Source organism: Lagenorhynchus albirostris, chromosome 18 (genome assembly GCF_949774975.1).
Source record: "Lagenorhynchus albirostris chromosome 18, mLagAlb1.1, whole genome shotgun sequence".
Lineage (NCBI taxonomy): Eukaryota > Metazoa > Chordata > Mammalia > Artiodactyla > Delphinidae > Lagenorhynchus > Lagenorhynchus albirostris.
This window is the reverse complement of record NC_083112.1, coordinates 18,839,069-18,866,756: the sequence shown is the minus strand read 5'-3', so window position 1 is coordinate 18,866,756 and position 27,688 is coordinate 18,839,069. Positions and strand designations below refer to the sequence as shown.

At 36.3% G+C, this 27,688-nt stretch overlaps 1 protein-coding gene across 7 annotated transcripts in view; it reads left to right on the top strand.

The window, feature by feature from the left end:
- RB1 (RB transcriptional corepressor 1) overlaps positions 1 to 27,688 on the top strand; it is a 146,893-nt gene that overhangs the window by 102,377 nt on the left and 16,828 nt on the right. For all 7 annotated transcript variants that reach the window (XR_009536812.1, XM_060129348.1, XM_060129347.1 and 4 more), the window contains exons 18-26: positions 10,766 to 10,884; positions 13,808 to 13,953; positions 16,750 to 16,895; positions 19,735 to 19,839; positions 20,669 to 20,782; positions 20,881 to 21,044; positions 22,952 to 22,982; positions 25,484 to 25,626; positions 26,129 to 26,178. Coding sequence is in view for 6 of the 7 variants with exons in the window: in XM_060129348.1 (XP_059985331.1) it covers positions 10,766 to 10,884; positions 13,808 to 13,953; positions 16,750 to 16,895; positions 19,735 to 19,839; positions 20,669 to 20,782; positions 20,881 to 21,044; positions 22,952 to 22,982; positions 25,484 to 25,626; positions 26,129 to 26,178 (1,018 nt within the window). In the remaining variant the exon portion in view is untranslated. The remainder of the gene's footprint in view (positions 1 to 10,765; positions 10,885 to 13,807; positions 13,954 to 16,749; positions 16,896 to 19,734; positions 19,840 to 20,668; positions 20,783 to 20,880; positions 21,045 to 22,951; positions 22,983 to 25,483; positions 25,627 to 26,128; positions 26,179 to 27,688) is intronic.

The window sequence follows — 27,688 nt, the reverse complement described above, 5'->3', positions numbered from 1 at the left end:
AGAACAGATGGAACAAATAGATGTAGGATTTAAAGTAACCATGTCAATAACTACATTAAAGGTAAATAGCCTAAACCCCAATTAAAAGACAGAGATTGTCTGAGTGGATAAAAAAGCAAGACCCAACTCTATGCTATCTACAAGAAACCAGTTTTAAATATAAAGGCATAAATATGTTAAAAGTAAAAGCATGAATCAAAAGTTTAGGTGCCTGGATGGAATTCTGAGGGTAATTCTAAGATTTGTACTGTGGGTGATTAGGTGATTGATAACAGTTAACCAAAGAGGATATTGAAGGAGTCATAGCTGATTGGTGATGAGGGTAATAAGTTCATGTTAATGTTTGAACATGTTAATATTTGAGATGTTTGCCGCATATACGTGTAGAGATCCAAGGTATCTAGTTGGAAATACTGGATCTGGAATTTGAAAGAATAGTTTTAGTCAGAAATGTAGATTTAGGGATAACTAGAAATATAACTAAAGCCATGACAGTGGCTCAGCCAGCATATATATTGGCAAAAGGATCCTGAGAAATATCAATATTAAAGAAGTAGTGAAGTTGAATGGGAAAGAACTGTCAGAAAAGTCAAGGCCTGCCCAAAACTTTATGTTTTGTATTCTAGTTTCCTTTTGCAAGGTAGAATGGTCTTATCGTGATTTGGCTTAGGATAGTACAAAAACATTTCCTGTAATGTAAGGCCAATAATATTTCTTAAAATACCCAGAAAACAATAGCAATTCCTGTCTTCCACTTCCCCTATTGTTAATTTTTCTACTAGCACTGGAGAACTTGTACGTACTTGGATAATCAGAATCTCTTTTAGGGACACCTTGACCTGATAGCCTTTAAGTCCTTTACTCTCTGGAGAAGTTCACATTTGCTTTAGATGTATGTTAATATGAAAGATCATGTAGAGTAGACTTATAGCTTTTTCTATCCATATTACTTGCTGACAGAGAGAGTCTGATTTCCTTCACATGATTAAGTGGCAAAATAGAGTGGAATGTCCAGAGAGTGATTATGCTGAGAGTTAATTTAAGTAGATAAGTAATGACATAAGACAGCTTGCCTGAGACCAAGAGTAAACTTCTGAGTCCTGAATGCGAACAGTGCTATAGATATAAATGCATAAATTTTCAGAAGTCAAATAATCCATTAAATACTTTCTTTAGATTAAAAAAAAATCAGATTCTGTATTAGTTATCTATTGCTATGTAAGAAATTACCCCAAACCTTAACAGTTTAGTAAAACAACTAATGTTTTACTTCGCACATAATTTCTGAAGGTTGGGAATCTGGGAGTGGTTTAGCTGTGTGGTTTTGGCTCCAGTTCTCTCAGGAAAGTTCCTCAAGTTGTCAACAAAGGCTGCAGTCAGCTTAAATATTTCCTGGAATTCGAGAATCCGCTACTAAGTTCACTCACACGGTTGTTGGCAGCCCTCATTCCTTCACTGGTCATTGGCCAGAGGCTTCATTTGTTTGCCACATAGACCTCTCCATAGGGTTACTTACTCCAAGGCAGCTGCTTTCGCCTAGAGCAAGAAGAGATCAGAGAGAGAGAGAGAAAGAGAGAGAGAGAGAGAGAGAGAGAGAGAGAGAGAGAGAGCGCGAGCGCGAGTGCGGGAGCGTGCGCCTAAGACGGAAACTGCAGGTTTTTTATAATCTCAGAACTGACATGCTGTCACTTCTGCTATATGCCATTGACCACACGGACTAACCCTAGGACAGTGTATAAGGGTGTAAATACCCAGTGGCAGGAATTATAGGGGTTTTCTTGGAGGCCAGATGCCACAGTTGATATTTAGTGTCAGTTAGAAAGCAAATCTTATCATCCACTTTCTTCTTTGTGCTTTGCTGTGTTTAATTAAACCTATGGTATGGTTATGTCATATAACAGTCTAGAAATATTTATTGAGTGTCCACTATATGCTTGGCACTGGGTTTTGTTTTTGTTTTTTCTGCTGCGTTGGGTCTTTGTTGCTGCACATGGGCTTTCTTTAGTTGTGTTGAACGGGGGCTACTCTTCGTTGTGGTGCGCATGCTTCTCATTGCGGTGGCTTCTCTTGTTGTGGAGCACGGGCTCTAGGTCTGTGGGCTTCAGTAGGTGTGGCTCGCAGGCTTAGTTGCTCCACGGCATGTGGGATCTTCCCAGACCAGGGATGGAACCCGTGTCCCCTGCATTGGCAGGCTGATTCTTAACCACTGTGTCACTAGGGAAGTTGCCGGCACTGGGTTTTTATTTTAAGAACTCTCTAAAAGTCCCATCTGGAGAAGAAGTTAGACTTGGGATATATTCTGAAGTTGGAGCCAATATGACTTGCATGGATTGGACAGTAGAGAGTGAGAGAAAGAATAATAAACATGATTCGTTTTTGCTTTGGGCAACTGTATATAAGAAGTGTTAATGATATGGGAAAACCTGAGGAGGAGTGGGAATTTTTTGGTGATAGAGGACGATTACAGTTCATTTCAAATGAACATGTTGAATAAGGTGGAAGAGGACAGATGCTTCTGAAGTGACCCTATCAGTAGCTGGCAACTGGAGGGTTGTTTACCTTTATGTTCCTACTTCCTAGTAAAGCTCCTGTTACAGAATAGACATATGACGAATAATGGGTGGATGGATGCATGGATAACTAGGCATTATTGTCATTAGCATCTCTACTTTACAGTTGAGAAAAGTGAATCGTAACAAGGTTAAGCAACTTTCTCCAGGGTCATGCGGCCAGTAAGTGGTCAGGACTTGAACCCTTGTGGTGTGGCTGCAGAGTCTGTGTTTCTATCCACTGCACCATACTTCTTCTCATTATTATTATCATGGCATAGTCATTATCATAAGCCTATATCTATATATCTCTGTGACCAATTGGGTTGGGGGAGATGGAGTAATAAAAGTTATACCTGCGTGAAACATGAAGACTGTTGGTGAACAAAATGCCACCTTCATCCTTGAAAGAGGCATTCACTTTGGTATAATCCTATTGTGCTAATTTAAGACACAACCAGGTAAACAGTCTATGGGTTAAACCATATCTGAAGAGAAAGTAAAATACCTGATTAGTAGCATACCTAAATCCTATTAAATGCTCAGGTTTACTTGCATATCTTTGTGAGTCTCAAGGTCTCCTGAAATGTCTTTATTTGAGAAAAGAGTGGGATTAGGCCACTCCTGCTGAATATATTTGAATTTGTTCCATTTATCCAATATGTAAAGATATTCAGTTTGTCAATGACTAGAAAATGTAAAACATTGAGTATGACATACATGCATTAGCTGGTGTTAATTGTTAGCAATATTTTACTCAGATGAAAGCCATTACTTAGCTCGCGCTTCAGAGTGCCCCTAATGAATACAGGAAATAATGCCTTGACGATAGGAATTAGTACATTATGGTGGTTGTAGAATAAATCAGTATTATTTTTTAAAGACTTTGTTTAACTTAGTTTATTGTGGTTTTAGTTATACAGAAGATTTCAGGTTCTGTACAGTCAGCTTGGTTCATCTTTTCCTTTATGAGTTCTGGGTTATGGTCAAACCTAAAAAGTCCTTTCTTATCAAGAAGTTATAGAAACTTACACAAGCCTCTTAGATAGCCTCATCCACCAGAGGGCAGACAGCAGAAGCAAGAAGAACTACAATCCTGCAGCCTGTGGAACAAAAACCACATTCACAGAAAGATAGACAAGATGAAAAGGCAGAGGGCTACGTACCAGATGAAGGAACAAGATAAAACCCCAGATAAACAACTAAATGAAGTGGAGATAGGCAACCTTCCAGAAAAAGAATTCAGAATAATGATAGTGAAGATGATCCAGGACCTCAGAAAAAGAATGGAGGCAAAGATCGAGAAGATGCAAGAAATGTTTAACAAAGACCTAGAAGAATTAAAGAACAAACAAACAGAGATGAACAATACAATAACTGAAATGAAAACTACACTAGAAGGAATCAATAGCAGAATAACTGAGGCAGAAGAACGGATACGTGACCTGGAACACAGAATGGTGGAATTCACTGCTGCAGAACAGAATAAAGAAAAAAGAATGAAAAGAAATAAAGACAGCCTAAGAGACCTCTGGGACAACACTAAATGCAACAACATTTGCATTATAGGGGTCCCAGAAGGAGAAGAGAGAGAGAAAGGACCAGAGAAAATATTTGAAGAGATTATAGTCGAAAACTTCCCTAACATGGGAAAGGAAATAGCCACCCAAGTCCAGGAAGCACAGCGAGTCCCATACAGGATAAACCGAAGGAGAAACACACCCGAGACACATAGTAATCAAATTGGCAAAAATTAAAGACAAAGAAAACTTACTGAAAGCAGCAAGGGAAAAATGACAAATAACATACAAGGGAACTCCCATAAGGTTAACAGCTGATTTCTCTGCAGAAACTCTACAAGCCAGAAGGGAGTGGCATGATATACTTAAAGTGATGAAAGGGAAGAACCTACAACCAAGATTACTCTACCCGGCAAGGATCTCATTCAGATTCGATGGAGAAATCAAAAGCTTTACAGACAAGCAAAAGCTAAGATAATTCAGCACCACCAAACCAGCTCTACAACAAATGCTAAAGGAACTTCTCTAAGTGGGAAACACAAGAGAAGAAAAGGACCTACAAAAACAAACCCAAAACAACTAAGAAAATGGTCATAGGAACATACATATTGATAATTACCTTAAACGTGAATGGATTAAATGCTCCAACCAAAAGACACAGGCTTGCTGAATGGATACAAAAACAAAACCCATATATATGCTGTCTACAAGAGACCCACTTCAGACCTAGGGACACATACAGACTGAAAGTGCGGGGATGGAAAAAGATATTCCATGCAAATGGAAATCAAAAGAAAACTGGAGTAGCAATACTCATATCAGATAAAGTAGACTTTAAAATAAAGAATGTTACAAGAGACAAGGAAGGACACTACATAATGATCAAGGAATCAATCCAAGAAGAAGATATAACAATTATATATGCACCCAAAATAGGAGCACCTCAGTACATAAGGCAACTGCTAACAGCTATAAAAGAGGAAATCGACAGTAACACAATAATAGTGGGGGACTTTAACACCTCACTTACACCAATGGACAGAACATCCAAAATGAAAATAAGTAAGGAAACACAAGCTTTAAATAACACAATAGACCAGATAGATTTAATTGATATTTATAGGACATTCCATCCAAAAACAGCAGATTACACTTTCTTCTCAAGTGCGCATGGAACATTCTCCAAGATCACATCTTGGGTCACAAATCAAGCCTCAGTAAATTTAAGAAAATTGAAATCATATCAAGCATCTTTTCTGACCACAACTCTATGAGATTAGAAATGAATTACAGGGAAAAAAAGTAAGAAACAAACACATGGAGGCTAAACAATACGTTACTAAATAACCAAGAGATCACTGAAGAAATCAAAGAGGAAATAAAAAAATACCTAGAGACAAATGACAATGAAAACACGACGATCCAAAACCTATGGGATGCAGCAAAAGCAGTTCTAAGAGGGAAGTTTATAGCTATAGAAGCCTACCTCAAGAAAGAAGTAAAATCTCAAATAAACAATCTAACCTTACACCTAAAGGAACTAGAGAAAGAAGAGCAAACAAAACCCAAAGTTAGCAGAAGGAAAGAATTCATAAAGATGAGAGCAGAAATAAATGAAATAGAAACAAAGAAAACAACAGCAAAGATCAATAAAACTAAAAGCTGGTTCTTTGAGAAGATAAACAAAATTGATAAACCATAAGCCAGACTCCTCAAGAAAAAGAGGGAGAGGACTCAAATCAATAAAATTAGAAATGAAAAAGGAGAAGTTACAACAGACACTGCAGAAACACAAAGCATCCTTAGTGACTACTGCAGGTAACTCTATGCCAATAAAATGGACAACCTGGAAGAAATGGACAAATTATTACAAAGGTATAACCTTTGTAACTGAACCAGGAAGAAATAGAAAATATGAACAGACCAATCACAAGTAATGAAATTGAAACTGTGATTAAAAATCTTCCAACAAACCAAAGTCCAGGACCAGATGGCTTCACAGGTGAATTCTATCAAACATTTAGAGAAGAGCTAACACCCATCCTTCTCAAACTCTTCCAAAAATTTTCAGAGGAAGGAACACTCCCAGACTTATTCTATGAGGCCACCATCACCCTGATACCAAAACCAGACAAAGATACTACAAAAAAAGGAAAATTACAGACGAATATCACTGATGAATATAGATGCAAAAATCCTCAACAAAATACTAGCAAACAGAATCCAGCAACACATTAAAAGGATCATACACCATGATCAAGTGGGATTTATCCCAGGGATGCAAGGATTCTTCAATATACACAAATCAATCAATGTGATACACCATATTGACAAATTGAAGAATAAAAACCATATGATCATCTCAATAGATGCAGAAAAAGCTTTTGACAAAATTCAACACCCATTTATGATAAAAACTCTCCAGAAAGTGGGCATAGAGGGAACCTACCTCATCATAATAAAGGTCATATACAACAAACCCACAGCAAACATCATTCTCAATGGTGAAAAACTGAAAGCATTTCCTCTAAGATCAGGAACAAGACAAGGATGTCCACTCTTACCACTGTTATTCAACATAGTTTTGCAAGTCATAGCCACGGCAGTCAGAGAAGAAAAAGAAATAAAAGGAATACAAATTGGAAAAGAAGAAGTAAAACTGTCACTGTTTGCAGATGACAGGATACTATACATAGAGAATCCTAAAGATGCCACCAGAAAACTACTAGAGCTAATCAATGAATTTGGTAAAGTTGCAGGATACAAAATTAATGCACAGAAATCTCTTGCATTCCTATACACTAATGATGAAAAATCTGAAAGAGAAATTAAGGAAACACTCCCATTTACCACTGCAACAAAAAGAATAAAATACCTAGGGATAAACCATCTAGGAAGACAAAAGACCTGTATGCAGAAAATTATAAGACACTGATGAAAGAAATTAAAGATGATACCAACAGATGGAGAGATATACCATGTTCTTGGATTGGAAGAATCAGTATTGTGAAAATGACTGTATTACCCAAAGCAATCTACAGATTCAATGCAATCCCCATCAAATTACCAATGGCATTTTTTACGGAACTAGAACAAATAATCTTAAAATTTGTATGGAGACACAAAAGACCCCGAATAGCCAAAGCAGCCTTGAGGGAAAAAAACGGAGCTGGAGGAATCAGACTCCCTGACTTCAGACTATACTACAAAGCTACAGTAATCAAGACAATATGGTACTGGCACAAAAAGATAAACATAGATCAATGCAACAAGATAGAAAGCCCAGAGATAAACCCATGCACCTATGGTCAACTAATCTATGACAAAGGAGGCAAGGATATACAATGGAGAAGACAGTCTCTTCAATAAGTGGTGCTGGGAAAACTGGACAGCTACATGTAAAGGAATGAAATTAGAACACTCCCTAACACCATACACAAAAATAAACTCATAATGGATTCGAGACCGAAATGTAAGACTGGACACTATAAAGCTCTTAGAGGAAAACATAGGAAGAACACTCTTTGACATAAATCACAGCAAGATCTTTTTTGATCCACCTCCTAGAGTAATGGAAATAAAAACAAAAATAAACAAATGGGACCTAATGAAACTTCAAAGCTTTTGCACAGCAAAGGAAACATAAACAAGACGAAAAGACAACCCTCAGAATGGGAGAAAATATTTGCAAACGAATCAGTGGACAAAGGATTAATCTCCAAAATATATAAACAGCTCATGTAGCTCAACATTAAAGAAACAAACAACCCAATCCTAATATGGGCAGAAGACCTAAATTGACATTTCTTCAAAGGAGACATACACATGGCCAAGAAGCACATGAAAATCTGCTCAACATCACTAATTATTAGAGAAATGCAAATCAAAACTACATATCACCTCACACCAGTTAGAATGGGCATCATCAGAAAATCTACAAACAACATTCTGGAGAGGGTGTGGAGAAAAGGGAATCTTCTTGCACTGTTGGTGGGAATGTAAATGGATACAGCCACTATGGAGAACAGTATGGAGGTTCCTTAACAAACTAAACATAGAATTACCATATGATCTAGCAATTCCACTACTGGGCATATACCCAGAGAAAACCATAATTCAAAAAGACACATGCACCCCAGTGTTCACTGCAGCACTATTTACAATAGCCAGGTCATGGAAGCAACCTAAATGCCCACTGACAGACCAATGGATAAAGAAGATGTGGTACATATATACAGTGGAATATTACTCAGCTATAAAAAGGAACGAAATTGAGTCATTTGTTGAGATGTGGATGGATCTAGAGACTGTCATACCAAGTGAAGTAAATCAGAAGGAGAAAAACAAATATCATATATTAACACATATATGTGGAACCTAGAAAAATGGTACAGATGAACCCGTTTGCAGGGCAGAAGTTGAGATACAGATGTAGAGAACAAATGTATGGACACCAAGGGGGGAAAGCCGCCGGGCGGTGGGGATGGTGGTGTGCTGAAATGGGCAATTGGGATTGAGATGTATACACTGATGTGTATAAAATTGATGACTAATAAGAACCTGCTGTATAAAAAAATAACATTAAAAAATTTTTAAATAAATAAAGTTATAAAGAAGCAGGTGAAGGGTTGAAAAAAAGTAACTATGTGAGGTAATAAATGCTAATTAGCTTGATTGTGGTGATCATTTCACAATGTATGAAGCCATCACGTTGTGCAGCTTAAATATATATGATTTTTGTCAATTATATTCAATAAAGGTGAAAAAAGATTTTTTAAAAGTTATAAAGATATTCTCATATACGTCTCATACTTTTCATTTTTGTTTTGTAACATAAGTAATTGACTTTCTATATATTATGAAAGTTTAATAATTTTTTTTCAAATTGCTAGCTAAGTTTTCACCTTTTGTTGAATAGACTATCTTCATATTTTCAAAATCTACTTATATTCTACAGTGTGTTGTATTTTTATTTACGGATACACTGCTTTTCCTTTTGAAATAAACCTAGCATCTTGGCCATCTGTCTGTTTTCTTGCCCTTTAGTTCAAGTACTAAAAGAGTAGAATATATATGGCCCCCATTTTTATGGACTTGCAAGCTTTCACCTCCAGAAAGTTACAATTTTTGAATCAAGGTTTTTAATGGTTTTTACTGCTGGTCTTACTTTTTTGTAAATGGTATTTTAAAAATTATGCTTTTAAACTGTTTGCTTGGTATATAGAAATATAATTATTTTTCATATTGATTTCGTAACAGTACAGAAACCTTGCTAATCTCTCTTATTCTAATAATTTCACTGTAGATCCTTTTGAATTTTCTTTATCAACAGATAAATCATTTGTGAATAATGGTATTTTTGTTCTTTCTTCCTTTCCAGTCTTTTTTCTTTGACTTATTGAGCAGACTGGAACTCCAAGTATAATGCTGAATAGAAAGCATGATAACTGGACCACCTTCTCTTATCTCCAATTTTTTAAGGGGAATGCTCTTAACGTTTCACCACTATGTATAATGTTTGCTGTGGTTTTTCTCTTTATTTGTAGATGTCATTTATCAAATTTGGAGTATCCTTCTGTTCCTGGTTTACAAAGAGTTTTCTTTCTTTTTTTTTTAATGACAAATGGGTTTTTAAATGAGAAATTTTTCTGCACTGATTTTGACAAGATTTTTCACCTTATATTTATTAGTGAGGTGAATTGCATTATAGATTTTCTAACGTTGAACTAATTTTGCAACCTGGATAAACTCAACTTGGCAAATGATATATTCTTTTTAACACTGCTGTTGTGGGTTGCTAATATTTCTGGTTCAGAATTTTTCTATCTCTGTTCATGAGCAAGAATGGGCTATAATTTACCTTTTTGTAATGTCCTTGACAGTTTTTAGTATCAGTGTTGTACTAGCCTCATAAAATGAGATAGAGAATGTTTTTACTTCTTCCATTCTCCAAAGAGTTGGAGCAAAAGTGGAATTATCTATTCCTTGAATGTTTGGTGGAATTCACTGGTAAAACCAGCGGTGCTTGATGTTTTATTTGTGGGGAGACTTTTAATTACTGATCCAAGTTCTTTAATAGTTCATAGGACTGTTGAGGTTTATTTATTTCTTATTGAGTTTGGTCAATTTATATTTTTGAGGAATTTTCCACTTGGTCTAAGTTTTCCTATGAATTGACATAAATTTTTTCGCAACCCTGTTATCTTTCTAATCTTCGTAATGGTGGCTCCAGTTTTGTCCCTAATGCTATTTATCTGTCTCTTCTCTTTTTCTCAGTCGATCTGACTGGAGTTTTGTTTAATTTTATTAGTTATTTCAAAGTACCAATTATTAGCTTAGTTGATCAAACCATGTGTTTTATCTTTGTTTTCAGTTTCATTAAATCCTGTTTATGTCTTTATTATTTTCTTCCTTCTACTTTCTTTGGGTCTCTTCTGTGTTTCTTTCCCTAACTTTTAATTTCTTTTCTAATACAAGCATTTGAAGTTTTACATATTCCTAGTTCTTTATTTTATGTGTAATACAAAAATTGGCCGTCATTATTTTCAAGGTGGAGAAAAGAATCTTATTCTGACTTCAAAATTGCTATTGTCGATTATGGCTAAATTCATAATGCTCACCATGTCATGATTTTGATATATACATTGGAGAATCATACTTACCAATGTTGTTTTAATGTCATCTTGTTTCATATAGGAGTCACCTTTATTTGATCTTATTAAACAAGCAAAGGACCGAGAAGGACCAGCTGATCACCTTGAACCTGCTTGTACTCTCAACCTTCCTCTCCAGAATAATCACACTGCAGCAGATATGTAAGTAGAATATCTGTTGTGTCAATCCATTCAACTTGCAAATAGATTCTGAGCATAGTGTGATGCAAGATGTTATACAAAAGCTGTAGGGAATAGAACTTTGAATAAGACATTTTTCCTGCTTTCAGGGATCAGGAGTATAAGATACATGACCCAAATAAAGTTCATATACAGTGGTACAGAGTGCTACTGAAATCACTCAGGTTTGGTGTAGTTAGGACACCTTTCATGCAGAGGTGGCAATTTAGATAGTCCTCAAAGGTAGAGCAGGATTTCAACATGGAAACTGGAGAGGAGGGAAGAGACCAAAATAGCATGAACCCCAAAGTATAGCAGCCAGGAAAGCAGGAAACATTTTTCAGGGAGTACAGCTCAGTGCATCTGGAGTGAAGCATAGGATGGGGCAAAGGGAGTAGTGTGGGATCCGAGACTAAAACGGTTGATTAGTGCATGATGGTGTGATGGAAGAAGAAGGAGATAACTAACATTTATTGAGGGTTCACTGTGTGCTGGACAGTGACCTAACAGCCCTGTAAGATAATAGACACGGCTGTCAGCCTCCGTTATCTATGAAGAAGGAATTAGAAATCAAACTCAAGCAATCTGACCCCAAAGCCCATGCTCTTAAGCAGTCTAGCTACATTGCCTTTCATAGAAATGTGCCTAATGTTATGTTCCTGTTTAGGAACTGACATTACAGGGTTCTGTGATTAGTGCAGGGACTGTTTTCCAGAGATGTCATTTCCATGCTAATTTGTACCAAAGTATTTCTGGCATATGGAGCTTCTGCCTTCATGTATAAATTTGTTTGCTAGGTAATACATAAATATAAATAAGTCAAGCCTTATCTTTTTCTTTAATTCAATAAGCAGTTGTCCGTTAGGTGCCAGGAAGTGTTCTAGGCACTGGGAATACAAAGGCGAATAAGATGGACTAGGTCCTTCCCCTCATAGAGCTTATGCTCTGGAGGAAGGAAATAAACAGTGAACAAGTAAACTAATACATAAGGTTATTTTAGAATATAATAAGTTCTGTAATAGAAAGAAAGAGAATGATGTGAAAGAGAGAAGCTAAGAGAGTGATAGAATGTTTAGGGAAGCTTTCTCTGATGAAGTGCTATTTGACCTGAGACTTCAAGAACAAGTGGGTGCTGGCCAGGCAAAATCTGTATGATGTGCATTACAGGCACAGCAAACAGTATTAAGTGCAGTGGCCTTGGGTGGTCAAACTTAGCTGGTCTGAGGAACAGAAAGAAACCCCGAAGCAAACAAGAGGAAAATGGTACAAGATGGGGCTGGAGAGGCAAACTGGAGCTAGACCTTGTAGGTTCTCATAGGCCGAAGGGAGGAGTTTGGGTTTTAGAAGGGCAGTGGGAAAGCATTAAGGTTTTAAGCAGGGGTGCAACTTGCTATAATGGGTATTGTTAAAGGGTCAGTTTCTGGCTGCTACTTGAAGTACAGGTGGGTTTGGAGGAGGGAAAGGAACAGGGCAAGGAAGAAAGTAGAAAGACCAGTTTGGAGAAAATTTCAGTAGTTCAAGTGAGAGATGTAAATGACTTGGTCTAAGATATGTCAGTAGAGATACAAAGAAATGGAAAGATCTGGGGTGTATTTTAGAGGAAGATTTAATAGAACTTTCTTTTGCATTGGGTTTGAAGATTGGGAAAAGGGAAAAATTAAAAATACCTCCTAAGTTTTTAACTTAAACTGGATGTAATGTGGAGCCATTTCTTGACATGGGAAGAATGGGAAAGAAATCAAGAGCTCCACTTTGGCCTTCTTAAGTCTGAGATTCAAGTAGCGAAGTCCAGGAGGTAATGTGGTCACGTAGAATTCAAGGGGGACTAACTTCTACCCAAGTTAAGTCAGTCTACAATATTGTTAGTTAGTGAATTGAAGGGAAATTCAAGGGTGATAATAGACTAGACCCTGGTACTTTTAAAGTTATGATGGTGATTCCCTTTTCCTAGTGTACTAGTAAATATATTGCATGTACTAGAAACATACATAGTAAGGTACAAATCCTACTTCCTGCTCAGAATGATTTCTCAGCTACTAAAACAAAATTAGAAAATTATGCTTTGGTGTTTACTCCCTAGTACTTGCTCTTCATAGTAGATTCTGGGATATTTTTAAAAGACTGTAAACCTTTTACTAATAGTGACCTTAATAAAAAGTGTTCTTGAAAAAAAAAAAAGAAAGTAGACCTGGATTATCCTCTAAAATAAAGGGCAACACAGAGCAGTAGAAGGTCAGAAATTGAGAAATAATTTTACTAATATCACTGCCTTGATTTATGCCTGACATATTTTTAGTATACAGGTATAAATCTGCCTTGATAATGTTACCTGAAATATTAATTCATATAATTGTGTACTATATAATTTAGGAGGGAGTATGTATGTGTAACTTAAGTGCAATGTATATGAACCATAGTTATCAATGAAATGTTTTTAGGAGAGAATCAGAGAAATTGATATTTTGATATCAGTGGCTTGTTCTTTTAAGCTGGAGGAAGGACTGAACCAGAATTCTGGAACCAGAAATTCTGAACCAGAATTTTATGAACTCAGTCCCACTTTAATTATTAGAATTGAACATATAAACATATGCAGCTATTTTTTAAATAACGCAGTAATTCCCAAGAAAAGCCATTTATTGAAATAGAGTTAGAAATGATAAGGACAAGCTTAGTTTTCCTATTAATCTCTCTTTTCCAACTTGTATTTAAAGAGGGATTTGGTGTAGAACAGTAGATTAAATAGACAAGATGTGTTTGGATGCATGTGTACAGCCATGAGTGTGTGTGTGTGTGTGTGTGTGTGTGTGTGTGTGTGTGTGTGTGTGTGAGCGAGAGAGAGAGAGAGAGAGAGAGAGATTCTTAGCAAACTTCAAATGAAGTCTTTTCCTTTGAATATACCTAGGTATCTTTCTCCTGTAAGATCCCCAAAGAAAAAAGGGTCAACTACACGTGTAAATTCTACTGCAAATTCAGAGGCACAAGCAACCTCAGCCTTCCAGACTCAGAAGCCATTGAAATCTACCTCCCTTTCACTCTTTTACAAAAAAGGTTAGTAGATGATCACTCTCAAGAGCATGGACTCTGAAACGAGGCTGACTGGATTCAAATCATGGCTCTTCTGCTTAACTAGGCGTGAATTTGGGCAAGTCGCTTTAATATCATATGACCCAGCAATCCCACTACTGGGCATATATCCTGAGAAAACCATAATTCAAAAGGACATATGTACCCCAATGTTCATTGCAGCGCTATTTACATTAGCCAGGTCATGGAAGCAACCTAAATGTCCAATGACAGATGAATGGATAAAGAAGATGTGGTACATATATACAATGGAATATTACTTAGCCATGAAAAGGAATGAAATTGGGTCATTTGTAGAGATGTGGATGGACCTAGAGTCTGTCATACAGAGTGAAGTAAGCCAGAAAGAGAAAAACAGATATCGTATATTAACGCATATATGTAGAATCTATAAAAATGGTACAGATGAACCTATTTGCAGGGTAGGAATAGAGGTGTAGATGTAGAGAACAGATATGTGGACATGGTGGGGAAGGGAAGGATGGGATGAATTGGGAGATTAGGATCGACATATATACACTACAATGCGTAAAATAGATAGCTAGCAGGAACATGCTATAAAGCACAGGAAGCTCAGCTCGGTGCTCTATGATGACCTAGATGGGTGGGATGGGGGTGGGGTGGGAGGGAGGCCCAAGAGGGAGGGGATATAGGTATAAATATAGCTGATTCACTTCATTGTACAGCAGAAACTAACATAACATTGTAAAGCAATTATACTCCAATTTTTTAAAAAAAGGGAAAAAACCTTTAATATCTCTATGCCTGTTTTCTCATCTGTAAAATGGAAATAATAATAATCTACCTTGTATGGGTTTTGAGATATTAAATGAATTAATACATAAAACGCTTCCAACAATGCCTAGCACATAGTAAGCACTCAGAAAGTGTTAGATGTTGTTATTGTCGCTGCTACTGTTATGCTTTCAAATTTATGCCTGGAAATATTTGCTCCTAACATTACTTTTGCTGTTCAGGTGTGTGAGTTGAGATTATACAATGTGTTGTGGCCTAGTGCAGGTGCATTTCCTGGTAACCAGGTTGTATAGCATTCTCTGATTGTGTGTGTATGTGGTGGGATGGGGAGGTCATTTGGGTGTCTGTGCATGTGTATATACATGCAAGTGCACACCCACTTGGAGCTCTTTGAAGGAAAGTAAAAGGCCACATTCCTCTGTGATAAATCATTTTTCTGATTTTTATTCAAGTCAGAGATATACTGAACTTTATAGGCATGTTATAAGCCCTTACGTTAAGAGCGTTGGTTCCAGAGTGTGGTCCCCAACCAGCAGAATCCACCTCACCTGCTAAGTTGTAGAAATGAGAATTTTTGTTTGAGCCCTGCCCCTAGAACTACTCAGTCAGAAGCTCTAGGATGAGGCAAAAAAAAAAAAAAAAAAAAAATCATTGTTTTTACAAGCCCTCAATGCAAGTCTGATATAAGCCAAAGTTGAGGACCACTGGGTTAAATTATTAACTAAAAAATTCTGATTACCTTATGCAAGTCTTTGAAAAGTAAATTTAAACCAAGGGTCATTATGTTTAAAGTAGATGGAGGAAAATTCAGTTTTGTGGATTACTTTTCTCCAACCTATGTTCCACTAGCATTTTTTAATAAACTCTCTAAATTTAATATCACAGTCATATTACCACTTAGGTAATCTACAAGTCTAGCATTTTTATAGAGAAATACACTATTTTTTTTTAGGATTGGAAAAATTGAGGGACTTTGGAAATTCCATTATTTTAAAAAATAATTACCCTCTTGAATATTGATAGTGAGAATTTTCAACATCTGTGATGAGAGATTACCAGTGGAACGGAAACAAACTCTATTTGGATTGTCTAATTTCACAAGATCTTAGGATCTTTCTTCCTCCGCCTCAACTTTATTTTATTTTATTTATTTAATTTATTTTTGGCTGTGTTGGGTGTTGCTTGCGGCATGCGGGATCTTCGTTGAGGCATACGGGATCTTTCATTGTGGGGCACGGGCATCTCTCTAGTTGTGGCGTGCAGGTTTTCTCTCTCTAGTTGTGGTGTGCAGGCTCCAGGGCGCGTGGGCTCTGTAGTTGTGGCGTGTGGGTTCCAGAGTGCGTGAGCTCTGTAGTTCGCGGCACGCAGGCTCTGTAGTTGAGGCGCAGGAGCTCAGTAGCACACGGGCTTAGTTGCCCTGCCGCATGTGGGGTCTTAGTTCCCTAACCAGGGATCGAACCCGCGTCCCCTGCATTGGAAGGCGGATTCTTTACCACTGGACCACCAGGGAAGTCCCTCTACCTCAATTTTATGCTGTAATAATTTAGCAAAAGAATTTTTTTTGCTGAATATACTTTCAGCAAAGTATTATTTTGCCTTCTCGTATCTAGGACAGTGCTAAGGCTACAAATCATTTATTCATAAGGAAAACAGTGGTAGAGATGAAGTTAATGTTAAAATGCTATTTAACAGCATTTGGTTATAGCAATTTAATGTTTTGAAAAAATCCACTTGTGATACAAAATTAAGAGTAAATGTGGGGCTTCCCTGGTGGCGCAGTGGTTGAGAGTCCGCCTGCCGATGCAGGGGACACGGGTTCGTGCCCCGGTCCAGGAAGATCCTGCATGCCGCGGAGCGGCTAGGCCCGTGAGCCATGGCCGCTGAGCCTGCGCGTCCGGAGCCTGTGCTCCGCAGCGGGAGAGGCCACAACAGTGAGAGGCCCGTGTACCGCAAAAAAAAAAAAAAAAAAAGAGTAAATGTGATTAATTCCCCTTATTTTTCCAGTGTATCGACTAGCATATCTTCGACTAAATACCCTGTGTGCACGCCTTCTGTCTGACCACCCAGAACTAGAACATATCATCTGGACCCTTTTCCAACACACACTGCAAAATGAGTATGAACTCATGAGAGACAGGCATTTGGACCAGGTAAGAAAATTATGCACTTTTCCTACTCGACTCACTTGTTAGCTGTGTACTGATTTCTTAAGAAAAGGTTAGATTCAAATGAGAAGCTGCATCGATTTAGTAGACTTAATATATATTTGCTTGTTGGCTACCCTTTATATTTTTGCTATACTTCTTACAAATGAGAGCTTTAGAGCTTGAGAATATTTCAATAACTTTATTTATTTAATGGCATGAAAGATCTCACTGCAAAACTCACTGAAGAAACTTTATCATAGGCTTTTTCTATGTTGTGGTAAGCTAGAATTCATTTAGTGTGGAAAAAGCATGAGACTTAAGGATAGTTGATCTAGGACTTCCCTGGTCCAGTGCTTAAGACTCTGTGCTTCCACTGCAGGCTGCAGGGGCATGGGTTTGATCCCTTGTTGGGGAACTAAGAACCCCCGGGGATCTTAGTTGATCTAAAAAAGATCTAAAAAAGAATAGTTGATCTAAAACATTGTCAAATGAATAAATGAATGAGTTAATTTACAAAGACCATCTCTCATATCTTCCTCTTTCTTCTCTGTTTATGGAATAATATTTTTGTAACAGTTTTATTGAGATGTAATTCATATACCATGCTAATTACCCATTTAAAATGTACAGTTCAGTAGTTTTTAGTATATTAACAGAGTTGTGCAGCAATCACCAAAATCAGTTTTAAAATATTTTCATCATGTCAAAAAGAAACCCTGTACCTGTAGCATACACGCCTCTATTCTCCTACCCCCTCTAACCACAGGCAACACGCTAATCTACTTTCTGTCTTTATAGACTTGCCTCTTCTGGACATTTCATATAAATGGAATCATATAATGTTATCTTTTGTGTCTGGATTCCTTCACTTACTATGTTTTGATTGTTCATCTGTGTTATAGCTTGTATCAGTACTTCATTCCTTTTTATTGCCAAATAATATTCCATTGTATGGCTATACCACATCATGTTTATTTATTCATCAGTTGATGTACATTTGGTTTCCACTTTTTGGCTATTATGAATAATGTTAATGAAAATTCATGTGCAAGTTTTTGGGTGGACGTATGTTTTCATTTCTCTGGGGTATTTACCTAGGAGTGGAATTGCTGGGTCATATGGTAACTCTTTGTATTGCCTTTTGAGGAATGGCCAGATTGTTTACTAGCATGGCTACCCATTTTACATTCCTGTCAGCAGTGTATGGGGTTCCAGTTTCTTCACATCTATACCAACTTCTTATTTGCCTTTTGGATTATAGCTATCTTAGTGGATATGAAGTGATATCTCTTTGTGGTTTTGATTTGCACTTCTCTGATGGCTGATGATATTGAGAATCTTTTTGTGTTCTTATTGACCATTTTGTATATCTTCTTTGGAGAAATAGTTATTCAGATACTTTACCTATTTGTTCATTGGGTTGTCTTTTTATTGTTGAGCCGAAAGGGTTTTTTATATATTCTACATGCAAGTTCTTTATCATGCAAATCCTTATATGATTTGCAAATATTTTCTCTCATTCTCTGAGTTGTCATTTCACTTTCCTTTTTTTTCTTTTCTTTTTTTTTTTCATTTCACTTTCTTGATTGTGTCCTTTGAAGCTTTTGGTGCTTTAGTGCTTCAAAAGCTCAGATTTTCTTTTTCTTCTTGAGTCAGTTTTGGTAGTTCGTGTCTTTCCTTAAATTTTTCCATTTCATCTTAGATATCTATTTGGTTGATATGCAGCTGTTCATAATGTTCCCTTTTAATCTTTTTATTTTGGTAAGGTTGGTAGTATTGTTCCCAGTAAGAATGATATTTTGAGCAAAAGATGAATTATTGTATAAAGGTATAACCTACAAATATGTATATTTTACAAGAGCATATTTGAACTCTAAATTCTAGTATGTTGGATTTTTTTTTTAGGTAGGCACTTATTGCCTTATGGGTCTACTGCTTTTCTATAATATAGAAAGATAGACAGTAGTGCTAAGGATTTCTAAAGAGATTAGGTATCTGGAATCAAGAAGATTTTGTGAGAGGTATCTTAGGTAAAGTATTGAAATAGGAGAACAGTGTGAATTAGCAAAGAGGATACTTGGATGGCATTCTAAACGGGAGAAATAGTAGTATTGGGGCTGTTTAAGATGCTAAACAAGGGATGTTGAGTAGGTATTCTTGGCGGTAGATGGGAGCAAGAATGTTGCAGAAGATATCAGTTCTTAAATTAGGTAGTAAAATTCAGACAAATTAAGAAAGTTCGATGTTTCAAAGTCACAGAAAATCACTTCAAATTTTATTTTTATGTTTAAAATACCCCTCTTTAAATGTAATATGTGTATAGAGTAATCCATATATCATAAGGATACATCTTAATGTAAATTCATCAACTGAACTCATCTATGAAAGCAAATCAAGAAACAGAACATTGTCAACAGAAGACTGCCTCCTGTCCCTTTCCAGTTACTGCATCCCCCTTAACACCACCACGGAGTATAGTCAATATTATTTTATCTAATAGTTTGAACCCTTTTCACACCTGGCTTTTTTTTTTTAAGTGTTAAACAGTTAATTGATTCCAGTTTCAACTTTTCTCTTCTGAGAAACATTTAAGGAACAGGAGCCAAAGTTAGGGTTATTTACAAACCAGATGATCAGTCCTGAATAATTGAGAGTTGGCTATTTGCATTCTGTCCTTTAAATACTTTACATGTACATTCAAACTGAGCTCAGGATGGGAAAAGATAATTCTGTAGGAAATTAAATTTCCATTTTTTGAAACTAGAAGAAAGATAACAGTGTTTTTTAGAGTACAACCATGCAACAAAATCCTGACTATTTTTATATCACATTTATTTACTAGATTATGATGTGTTCCATGTATGGCATATGCAAAGTGAAGAATATAGACCTTAAATTCAAAATCATTGTAACAGCATACAAAGATCTTCCTCATGCTGTTCAGGAGGTAGGTAATTTTCCATGGTAAGAATTTTCCAGATATATACATATCTGTAATATGGATAGCTTCAGTCATTAATTATATCATATGTTCTGACTGTATTATATAAATTTACATATCAACTTTTTACTTTCATATTATTGGTTAATTATTTGTAACTAAAATGTAATTGGGAAGTTAACACACTTTAGTATTCAAATTCATACTATAAAGTAAATAAAGAATACTATATCCCTGACAATAAGCAGGATATTTGTAATAAACTTTTACACAAATATATAAAAAACGTATATATCTATGACATTTCACTGCTAGTAGAGCAGCTATAATCCAAGCCTAAGATGGCTTTTTCGGATTGTTTTTGCCTGTAAAATATGCGTTTTTACTGTAAATAGTATTATGAACTATTAAAATAGAAAATCTAGGCTTCCCTGGTGGCACAGTGGTTAAGAATCCGCCTGCCAATGCAGGGGACACGGGTTTGAGCCCTGTTCCGTGAAGTTCCTACTTGCCACGGAGCAACTAAGCCCGTGCACAACTACTGAGCCTGCGCTCTAGAGCCCGTGAGCCACAACTACTGAGCCCGTGAGCCACAACTACTGAGCCCGTGTGCCACAACTACTGAGCCCGTATGTTACAACTACTGAAGCCCACGCACCTAGAGCCCGTGCTCCGCAGCAAGGGAAGCCACCACTCACCACAGCTAAAGAAAGCCCGTAGGCAGCAACAAAGACCCAATGCAGCCAAAAGTTAATTAATTAATTAAAAAAAAAGAAAGTCTAAGGAGTTAAATACCCAAATTCATTTAACAAGTGTTTTTGCTCTTCTTCCTCAGACATTCAAACGTGTTTTGATCAGAGAAGAGGAGTATGATTCTATTATCGTATTCTATAATTCAGTCTTCATGCAGAGACTGAAAACAAATATTTTGCAGTATGCTTCCACCAGGGTATGTTAAAAAGCATCCTTTGTTTGGGAAAATCTAATTATAAAGCAGTGGATCTCACTAAAACGTTAAGTAATCTACTTTTTTTGTTTTTCCTCTAGCCCCCTACCTTGTCACCAATTCCTCACATTCCTCGAAGCCCTTACAAGTTTTCTAGCTCACCTTTACGGGTTCCTGGGGGGAACATCTACATATCACCCCTGAAGAATCCGTATAAAATTTCAGAAGGTCTGCCTATGCCAACAAAAATGACTCCAAGATCAAGGTTTGTGTTTTCTTTTTAGGGAAGTGGTAAAGAATAAGAGGGACTTATTTTGATCCAAGCTTAAGAACACAAAGCTTTCTTCATTTAAAATAAGCTAGATTTGAGACCCTAATTTCCTCATTTATATTAAGTGATGTGATAAGAATTGGGGGTCCGGGGGTAGGTAATCTGTTTACTTAGATGGGTTTGCACATTTAGTCATCAGCTTTCCTGGCTGCTGGGGTCTGTTGTTTTGTAAACAGTCTGAGCACCAGTTTGATGACAAGTTTCAAAGTCACTCCCATGTTTTTGTAAGTAGCCAGTCTGCTAAACAAAGTAGGTTACTTTTGGTTAAGAATTTTTATTCTGGAGTTTACTGAATGTCCTGTGAACTCTTTCTGTGGATGTGTTCATCTTGCTTATAAAAATGTAGATGACTGATTAAATGTAGGTGACTGTAAATTAAGTCTTTAGAAGTCCATTCCTAATTCTGCCTGTGGCCTCTTTGTATTAACTTGGGCAGGTCTCAGGGTGCTGTGGCTCAGGTAAATGATGAGTGTGAAACTGTTTTAAATTCTCAGATGAAAGGTTCTGTGCAGCTACAAATCAGTATATTATCTTCCACATCCAACAGCAAGTGCTCTCTGGCTTTTGAAGTACTTCAGTTGACTCATTATGTGTTATCAAGGGCTATTTAAAACTGACTTTATTTGGGTAAAGTGGAGGCAGATTTGCTTGTAAAGTCTCAGAAAACGTTAGCCCATATAGTTGTACTTAATGGGCAAGAAAAACAAGAAGGGGATATATTAACCCTATAGAAAAAATTTGTGTGGTGTGTTTAATTATATAAATAATGCACACTCATAAAAATTTCAAACTCTACAGTAAAAGAAAAAGTAGAAAATAATTGGCAAATGATATAAATGCTCCCATGTGCCCCTGTATCGTCTTCTGTTTATTTGGTGTTCTTATAGTTGAGTATCTGTGTACTGATATTTACAAATTACATTATAAGCTGCTGAGATGCCACACCATGTCTAATTTGTACACATGAAAACGTATACTTAGCTAAATTTTTAATGGTGATAATTAACCCATGTTATGCTGATAATGATGGCTTTTTTGCTGATCTTAGTTAAATCACTTCCAGGTTGGAGTCCTTTAGCAAAAAAGTCACATTCTGAAAATCCTGATAAATCATTGATCAAGTATTAAGAGAGCATCTTAACACTCTACATATTCAGCATATTTAGTTAAATCAAATATATCAATATATAGAATGATGGCCACTTATCAAAGAATTGGGAGGACAATAAAATCCATATATTTATTGATTCCATGTACATATGATCAAATCTTTGTTGTGTCAGGCTAATGCTGTTCTTCACCTTTATTATCAGGAGTGTAAATTATATGGTTCAAGCAAGGACAAACTAATAAGAGATTTCTGATTCTAGGATATGTGTTAAATAGCCTTTACTATATATAGTAAATATATTTACTATACTATATATAGATCCTAATTAGAATTCTGATTATCACATATAAGTTTTTGCCAAATGTAACTTGAATTTTTAATGAGAAAAGGTGAAAGAAATTTTAATTGTTAGTCATTGATTTATGAAGAATTAAGTATGGATAAACTTAAAATTTTCTTTTACCCTTTTTAAATGTGAACAATGGCAGAATATGTTCTTGCAGACATGCAGGTCTTGCTTTAAAAAATCTAAGGAACCAGTTCAGTGTTTGACTAGACTAGCAGTACCAGAATAAGTCTCTAATGAGTATAATTTGTCAGTGGTTCCAGGGGTAGAGGAAACCTTTGATTTGGCATTCCTGATAGTTCAGAATGACGTGTGTATGTTCACCTCTGCACAGTTGGATATGATTTGCATTTTACTAATTTGTATTTTATATTAACTTGACAGGATCTTAGTATCAATTGGTGAATCATTTGGGGTGAGTACTTTTCCTGTGAAATACAATAGTATGCACTATAACTATAAAAGAAATCGAGAATTTCTATAATTGAATTTACAAATGCTATTATTCAAGCACCTCATTCAGGCATACTGCGTAGAATTTAGAAGACATCAGATTTATTTTCAAATCAGATTTAATTTTAAATCATATTCATAATTGGTGCATTTCAAAGTTGTTTTCTAAACATTTCTTTGAGATTATATATGTGTGTGTATACATTCATGTCTATACATACAAATATATGCATTATATAATCTCAAAGGAATGTTTTAAAAAACAGCTTTGAAATTCACTAATTTGAAATAAGATACTCCAAAATGTAATCACTGTGTCCAGATGTCACCAGCCAGTCCTTACCCACTGGTCTCCTTCTATACATATACACACTTTTGCTTTTCTTCCTCTCCAAATTCTAGGATATTCTTTCCCTTTTAAGTTGATAAGGAATTGGTTACATGCCCCAGTGTAAGTGACAGAGTCTGTGGTGGTCTTTGTTCCAGAGGAGTGCAGGGCAAAGCTTAGCTTTGAAATGGTTATTCTAGTCTGGGAACCCATTACTCTAGCTGGCCTTGCATTACCATCACTAATTCAGCAGTCCTGTATTCAGTATGCATTATTATTAATGTTTCATACTACCCACCCCTCTGCCTATATTTGTTATTTATTGCTGCGTAACAAATCACCCCCAAACTTAGTAACTTAAACCTTTTTTCATCTCAGTTTCTGTGGGTCAGTACGCAGGCATGGCTTAGGATCCAGGGTCTCTCCAGACAAGGCTGCAGTCAGTGTGTCACCTGGAGCTGCACTTATCTCCAGGCTCACCTGGAGGACGACCTCTCAGAGACTCATTCATATGGCTGTTGGCTGATCCTCGATGGCTACTGGTCCAAGCCATCAGTTCCTTGACACGTGGGCTTCTCCGTAGGGTGACAGGCTACTCACAACATAGCAGCTTGCTTCTCCCAGAGCAAGGATTCCAAGAGAGGGAGGCAGGGAACGAGGGAGATAAACAAGCGAAATGGAAGTCACTGTTGTTGTAATCTTGTAAGTGACTTTCCATCACTTTTGCCACATTATTTTGTCAGGAGCAAGACACCACCAGGTCCAACCCACACTCAAGGAGATGAGGATTAGTGAGAGCCATTCTAGCATCTGCCTGCTGCACTGCCCCAAATGAAATAACTAGAGAACCATAAATGTTTGTATACTAAAAGACCAAATGTTAAAATGTTTGTTACAAATAGTAAATGCTGTGACGTTTAGCTCAATATAGGCTGCAGCTGTCAGGCTTCACAAAGGGGATATGGACCACATAAATAGGATTGGATCTGGATAAGTATAGAGTAGTGGTCTTCAAACTTTTTTGCTTGCCATAGCCTCTAAAAGAATTGAGAAAATGTTATATGTACTTCCATATTTTAAAGCTGATAACTGAAAATCTTATAAATTTAATAGGTGCCCAGAATTTTGTTTCTATCATATTGTACATGTGCTCTAAATATATTTTCCATCAAAATCTGGTTTTGCATTTAATTTTTTTGAAACTTAGTTCATTTAATTTTTGGAAAATAAAGCATAATTAGCAAAGCTAATCCTTACTATCAAATCAGTCAAATCACATTTAATTTCTATCAGAAAGTCTGACTTCATTCTTGAGTTCAAATAAATGTGTTAATACACATCACTGAGATTATCACCTCACTCTGGTTCTGAAATAGATAGACAAGACATAGAGTTTTTCCATGTGTTTGTCCTTTGGATCAAATAAGGTATTGTGCCCCCTTTGGTATTTCTTACCAAAGCTTTCTTTGCTGTGAAAGGATTCTCCCTCAGGAGATAAATATCTCAGATCATCTCTAGTAATACTTGGATGGACTCAAATGCTTAAGTTTTTTGGATATTTAATATTTTATTTTAAAACTTTTAGAGTTAGGATATCAACAAATACTGATATCCTAACATTACATCAATAATGGCTTCAAATATATAGTATGACTTGTCAACATGATACCCATAAAGTGAGCCCAAAATTATTATTCACTAAACATCGCTTATTAAATTCCTGTGACATTCTTTCTGGTTATGCTGTGCTCTAAAAAGAAAAAAAAAAAAATCTGTCAAAAATAAGGTTCCAGGAAGCTGTTCCAACTTTGCATGCTTCTGAGAAGTAGCCCTAGTTTTGTGTGTGAGTAGGTTCTGAAAACGAGGAACTAGGACTTTTGGAGTAGCCATCAGAGTTGTTGGGAAGACATAGGAGGGTTTGAAAATAGCAGGTATTTAATTGGGGCAGAGTTAGGTGCAGTTAGTCTGATTTTAACATTTTTCACATCTCTTATTTGGTCCATAAAGGTAGAAAATTAAAATGCAGATATTACCTCTGCCTGATTTTTGACCCACCTCAAACCTGCAATTATAGGGGTTGCTAAGCAAAGTGGTGGCATTTAATGATTTAAAATAAAGAATTCCATAATTTGCAGACTTCTGAGAAGTTCCAGAAAATAAATCAAATGGTGTGTAACAGCGACCGTGTGCTCAAAAGAAGTGCTGAAGGAAGTAACCCTCCTAAACCACTGAAAAAACTGCGCTTTGACATTGAAGGATCGGATGAAGCAGATGGAAGGTAGGAGCCGTTTTTCAGGAGCTGAGCTGGTCATCGGGAGAACCCAGAGCGCCAGCCCTACTCCCGACTTACACCAGTCCTTCTCATGCCAGTTTTATTTGGAAATTATGAGGATTGCTCAAAATAGTAGGTGTGACTGCACCCCAAAGTTAAAAGCACCATGTAAATCTACTGAAATTAATTGAAAATATCAGATGTTAAAAATCTGGTCATTTTTTTACAAAGCTATTGATAAAATTTTGTTAGTTTTGATTAACATTAGATTTTTAAATGCTTACTCTTGAAAAATGCTGCTGTGTTTCATAAGAACCACTGGAAAAATATCTAGGATCATAAATTTGTGACATTTGTATTTTAGATGTTCGATTTATAAACATTTGAAATTAAAAGCTACTCACTAAAATAAGAGCATAAAAAGTCATTGAAAACATAGTTATTGGAAATCTGAGGTTTTCATTTGTACATATACATATGAAATATTTTGCATTTTTTAAATCTGCAGTAAACATCTCCCAGGGGAGTCCAAATTTCAACAGAAACTGGCAGAAATGAGTAAGTACTTATCATTAAACCTTATGTAAATGAACAGTCATTTACATTGCAGAAAGCCTTTTCACATTATAAAAGAATAAATTTATAGAATCTCTTCAATTAGTGACTTGCTTCTGCGTTCAAGATATAATTCGCTCAAGCATGTGTTGTTTACTAGCCTGTATGGGTTAGATGTGTGATGCAAAGTGAAGGTCGTCTTCATCCTTCCTAAAATCTGTGCGGGAAGACCAAGAAGTGAAACCAAATCTTCAACACGAATGGCTTTGGTTAGAAAATATTTTAGGATAGCAGAACTGTAATGAGGTACCTTTATTTAAGAGTATTGGATGTAGGCAAGAATGTTATAAACTTAGCATATATAAACATCATCACCCTTATTTAAAGAATAATCTTTTATTCTGCTATTACTGAACTTCCCTAATTTGCAAGTTTTAGAACTTATTTTAAACAAAAGTTTTTCATTACTGGAAATCAGAATTTTGATAAAGAACACAAGAGCATTTTCCAAGTTATACAGAGTGACTTAAGTTTGGAATGTTAAGGCAAATGGACTTCTCTCCTAAGCTACTCTGACACTATGAAAGATTAACCCAAGTACAGTAGATGCGAAGCACATTAAGAAAAAGATCCGTGTGCACTGACTGCTACTGCGATGTCTTAGAGAGGTAGCCGTGAGGGTGAGTGTGACATTTCCTGATAATCTGGTGCCAGACCCATTAACAGGAAGCAGAGCTGGGTCTTGGAAAGAAGACAAATATTTAGGAGATAATAAGAATTAAAACTGTCATTCCTAGGTCATAGGACATATCAGTAAGAACAGTACCAATTAAAATGTGACTTTTTAAAAAGGGGCTTTCTCTCAATATGTCTCTGTAGATACTAACTTTGAAATATAAAGTGTTTTTAAAAATACTTTTGATTTTTTAAACCATATTTCTATGTGTATTATTTTGAAGAGTACTGTTGAAACTAAATTAAATTTTGTGGTTATAAATGGATCTCTTTTTGGATTTTACATCAACTAATATACTCCTGTTTTAACTTTTAAATAGTTGTAGCTTTTCCCCCCAGTGCATGAAAATAGACATGAAGCTTATAACCAAAATCAGACCTTAAAAACATGTGGAAGCATTTTGGAAACCACAAATATGCATTTTAAAAGGAGCAGAAAGCTGTAAAAACGTGTATATTTTCTTATAGAAGAGCTCAGTTGCTGTAGTCAGTACATTTCGCAGTGACACACTTAGCTATGACCAGGAATTCCCTCTGCCGGGCTGAAGTTCAGGGCCTTTGTGCAGCTGAAAATTGAGGAGAGGTAGCAGGAGTTTTAACCCATGAGGATAAGGAATTCTCCAGGTTGCTCTTCAGCTTTCCTCAAAAAAACTGTATTCAGAAGAAGATCATTACACAGTGCTAGATTGCTCAGAGTGGAAGGGCCAGAAGGGGAGACGGAGTCACTCCTTTCTTTACCAAGCGTGAGTGTTTTGTGCTTCTTTATGAAGAGCCTTTG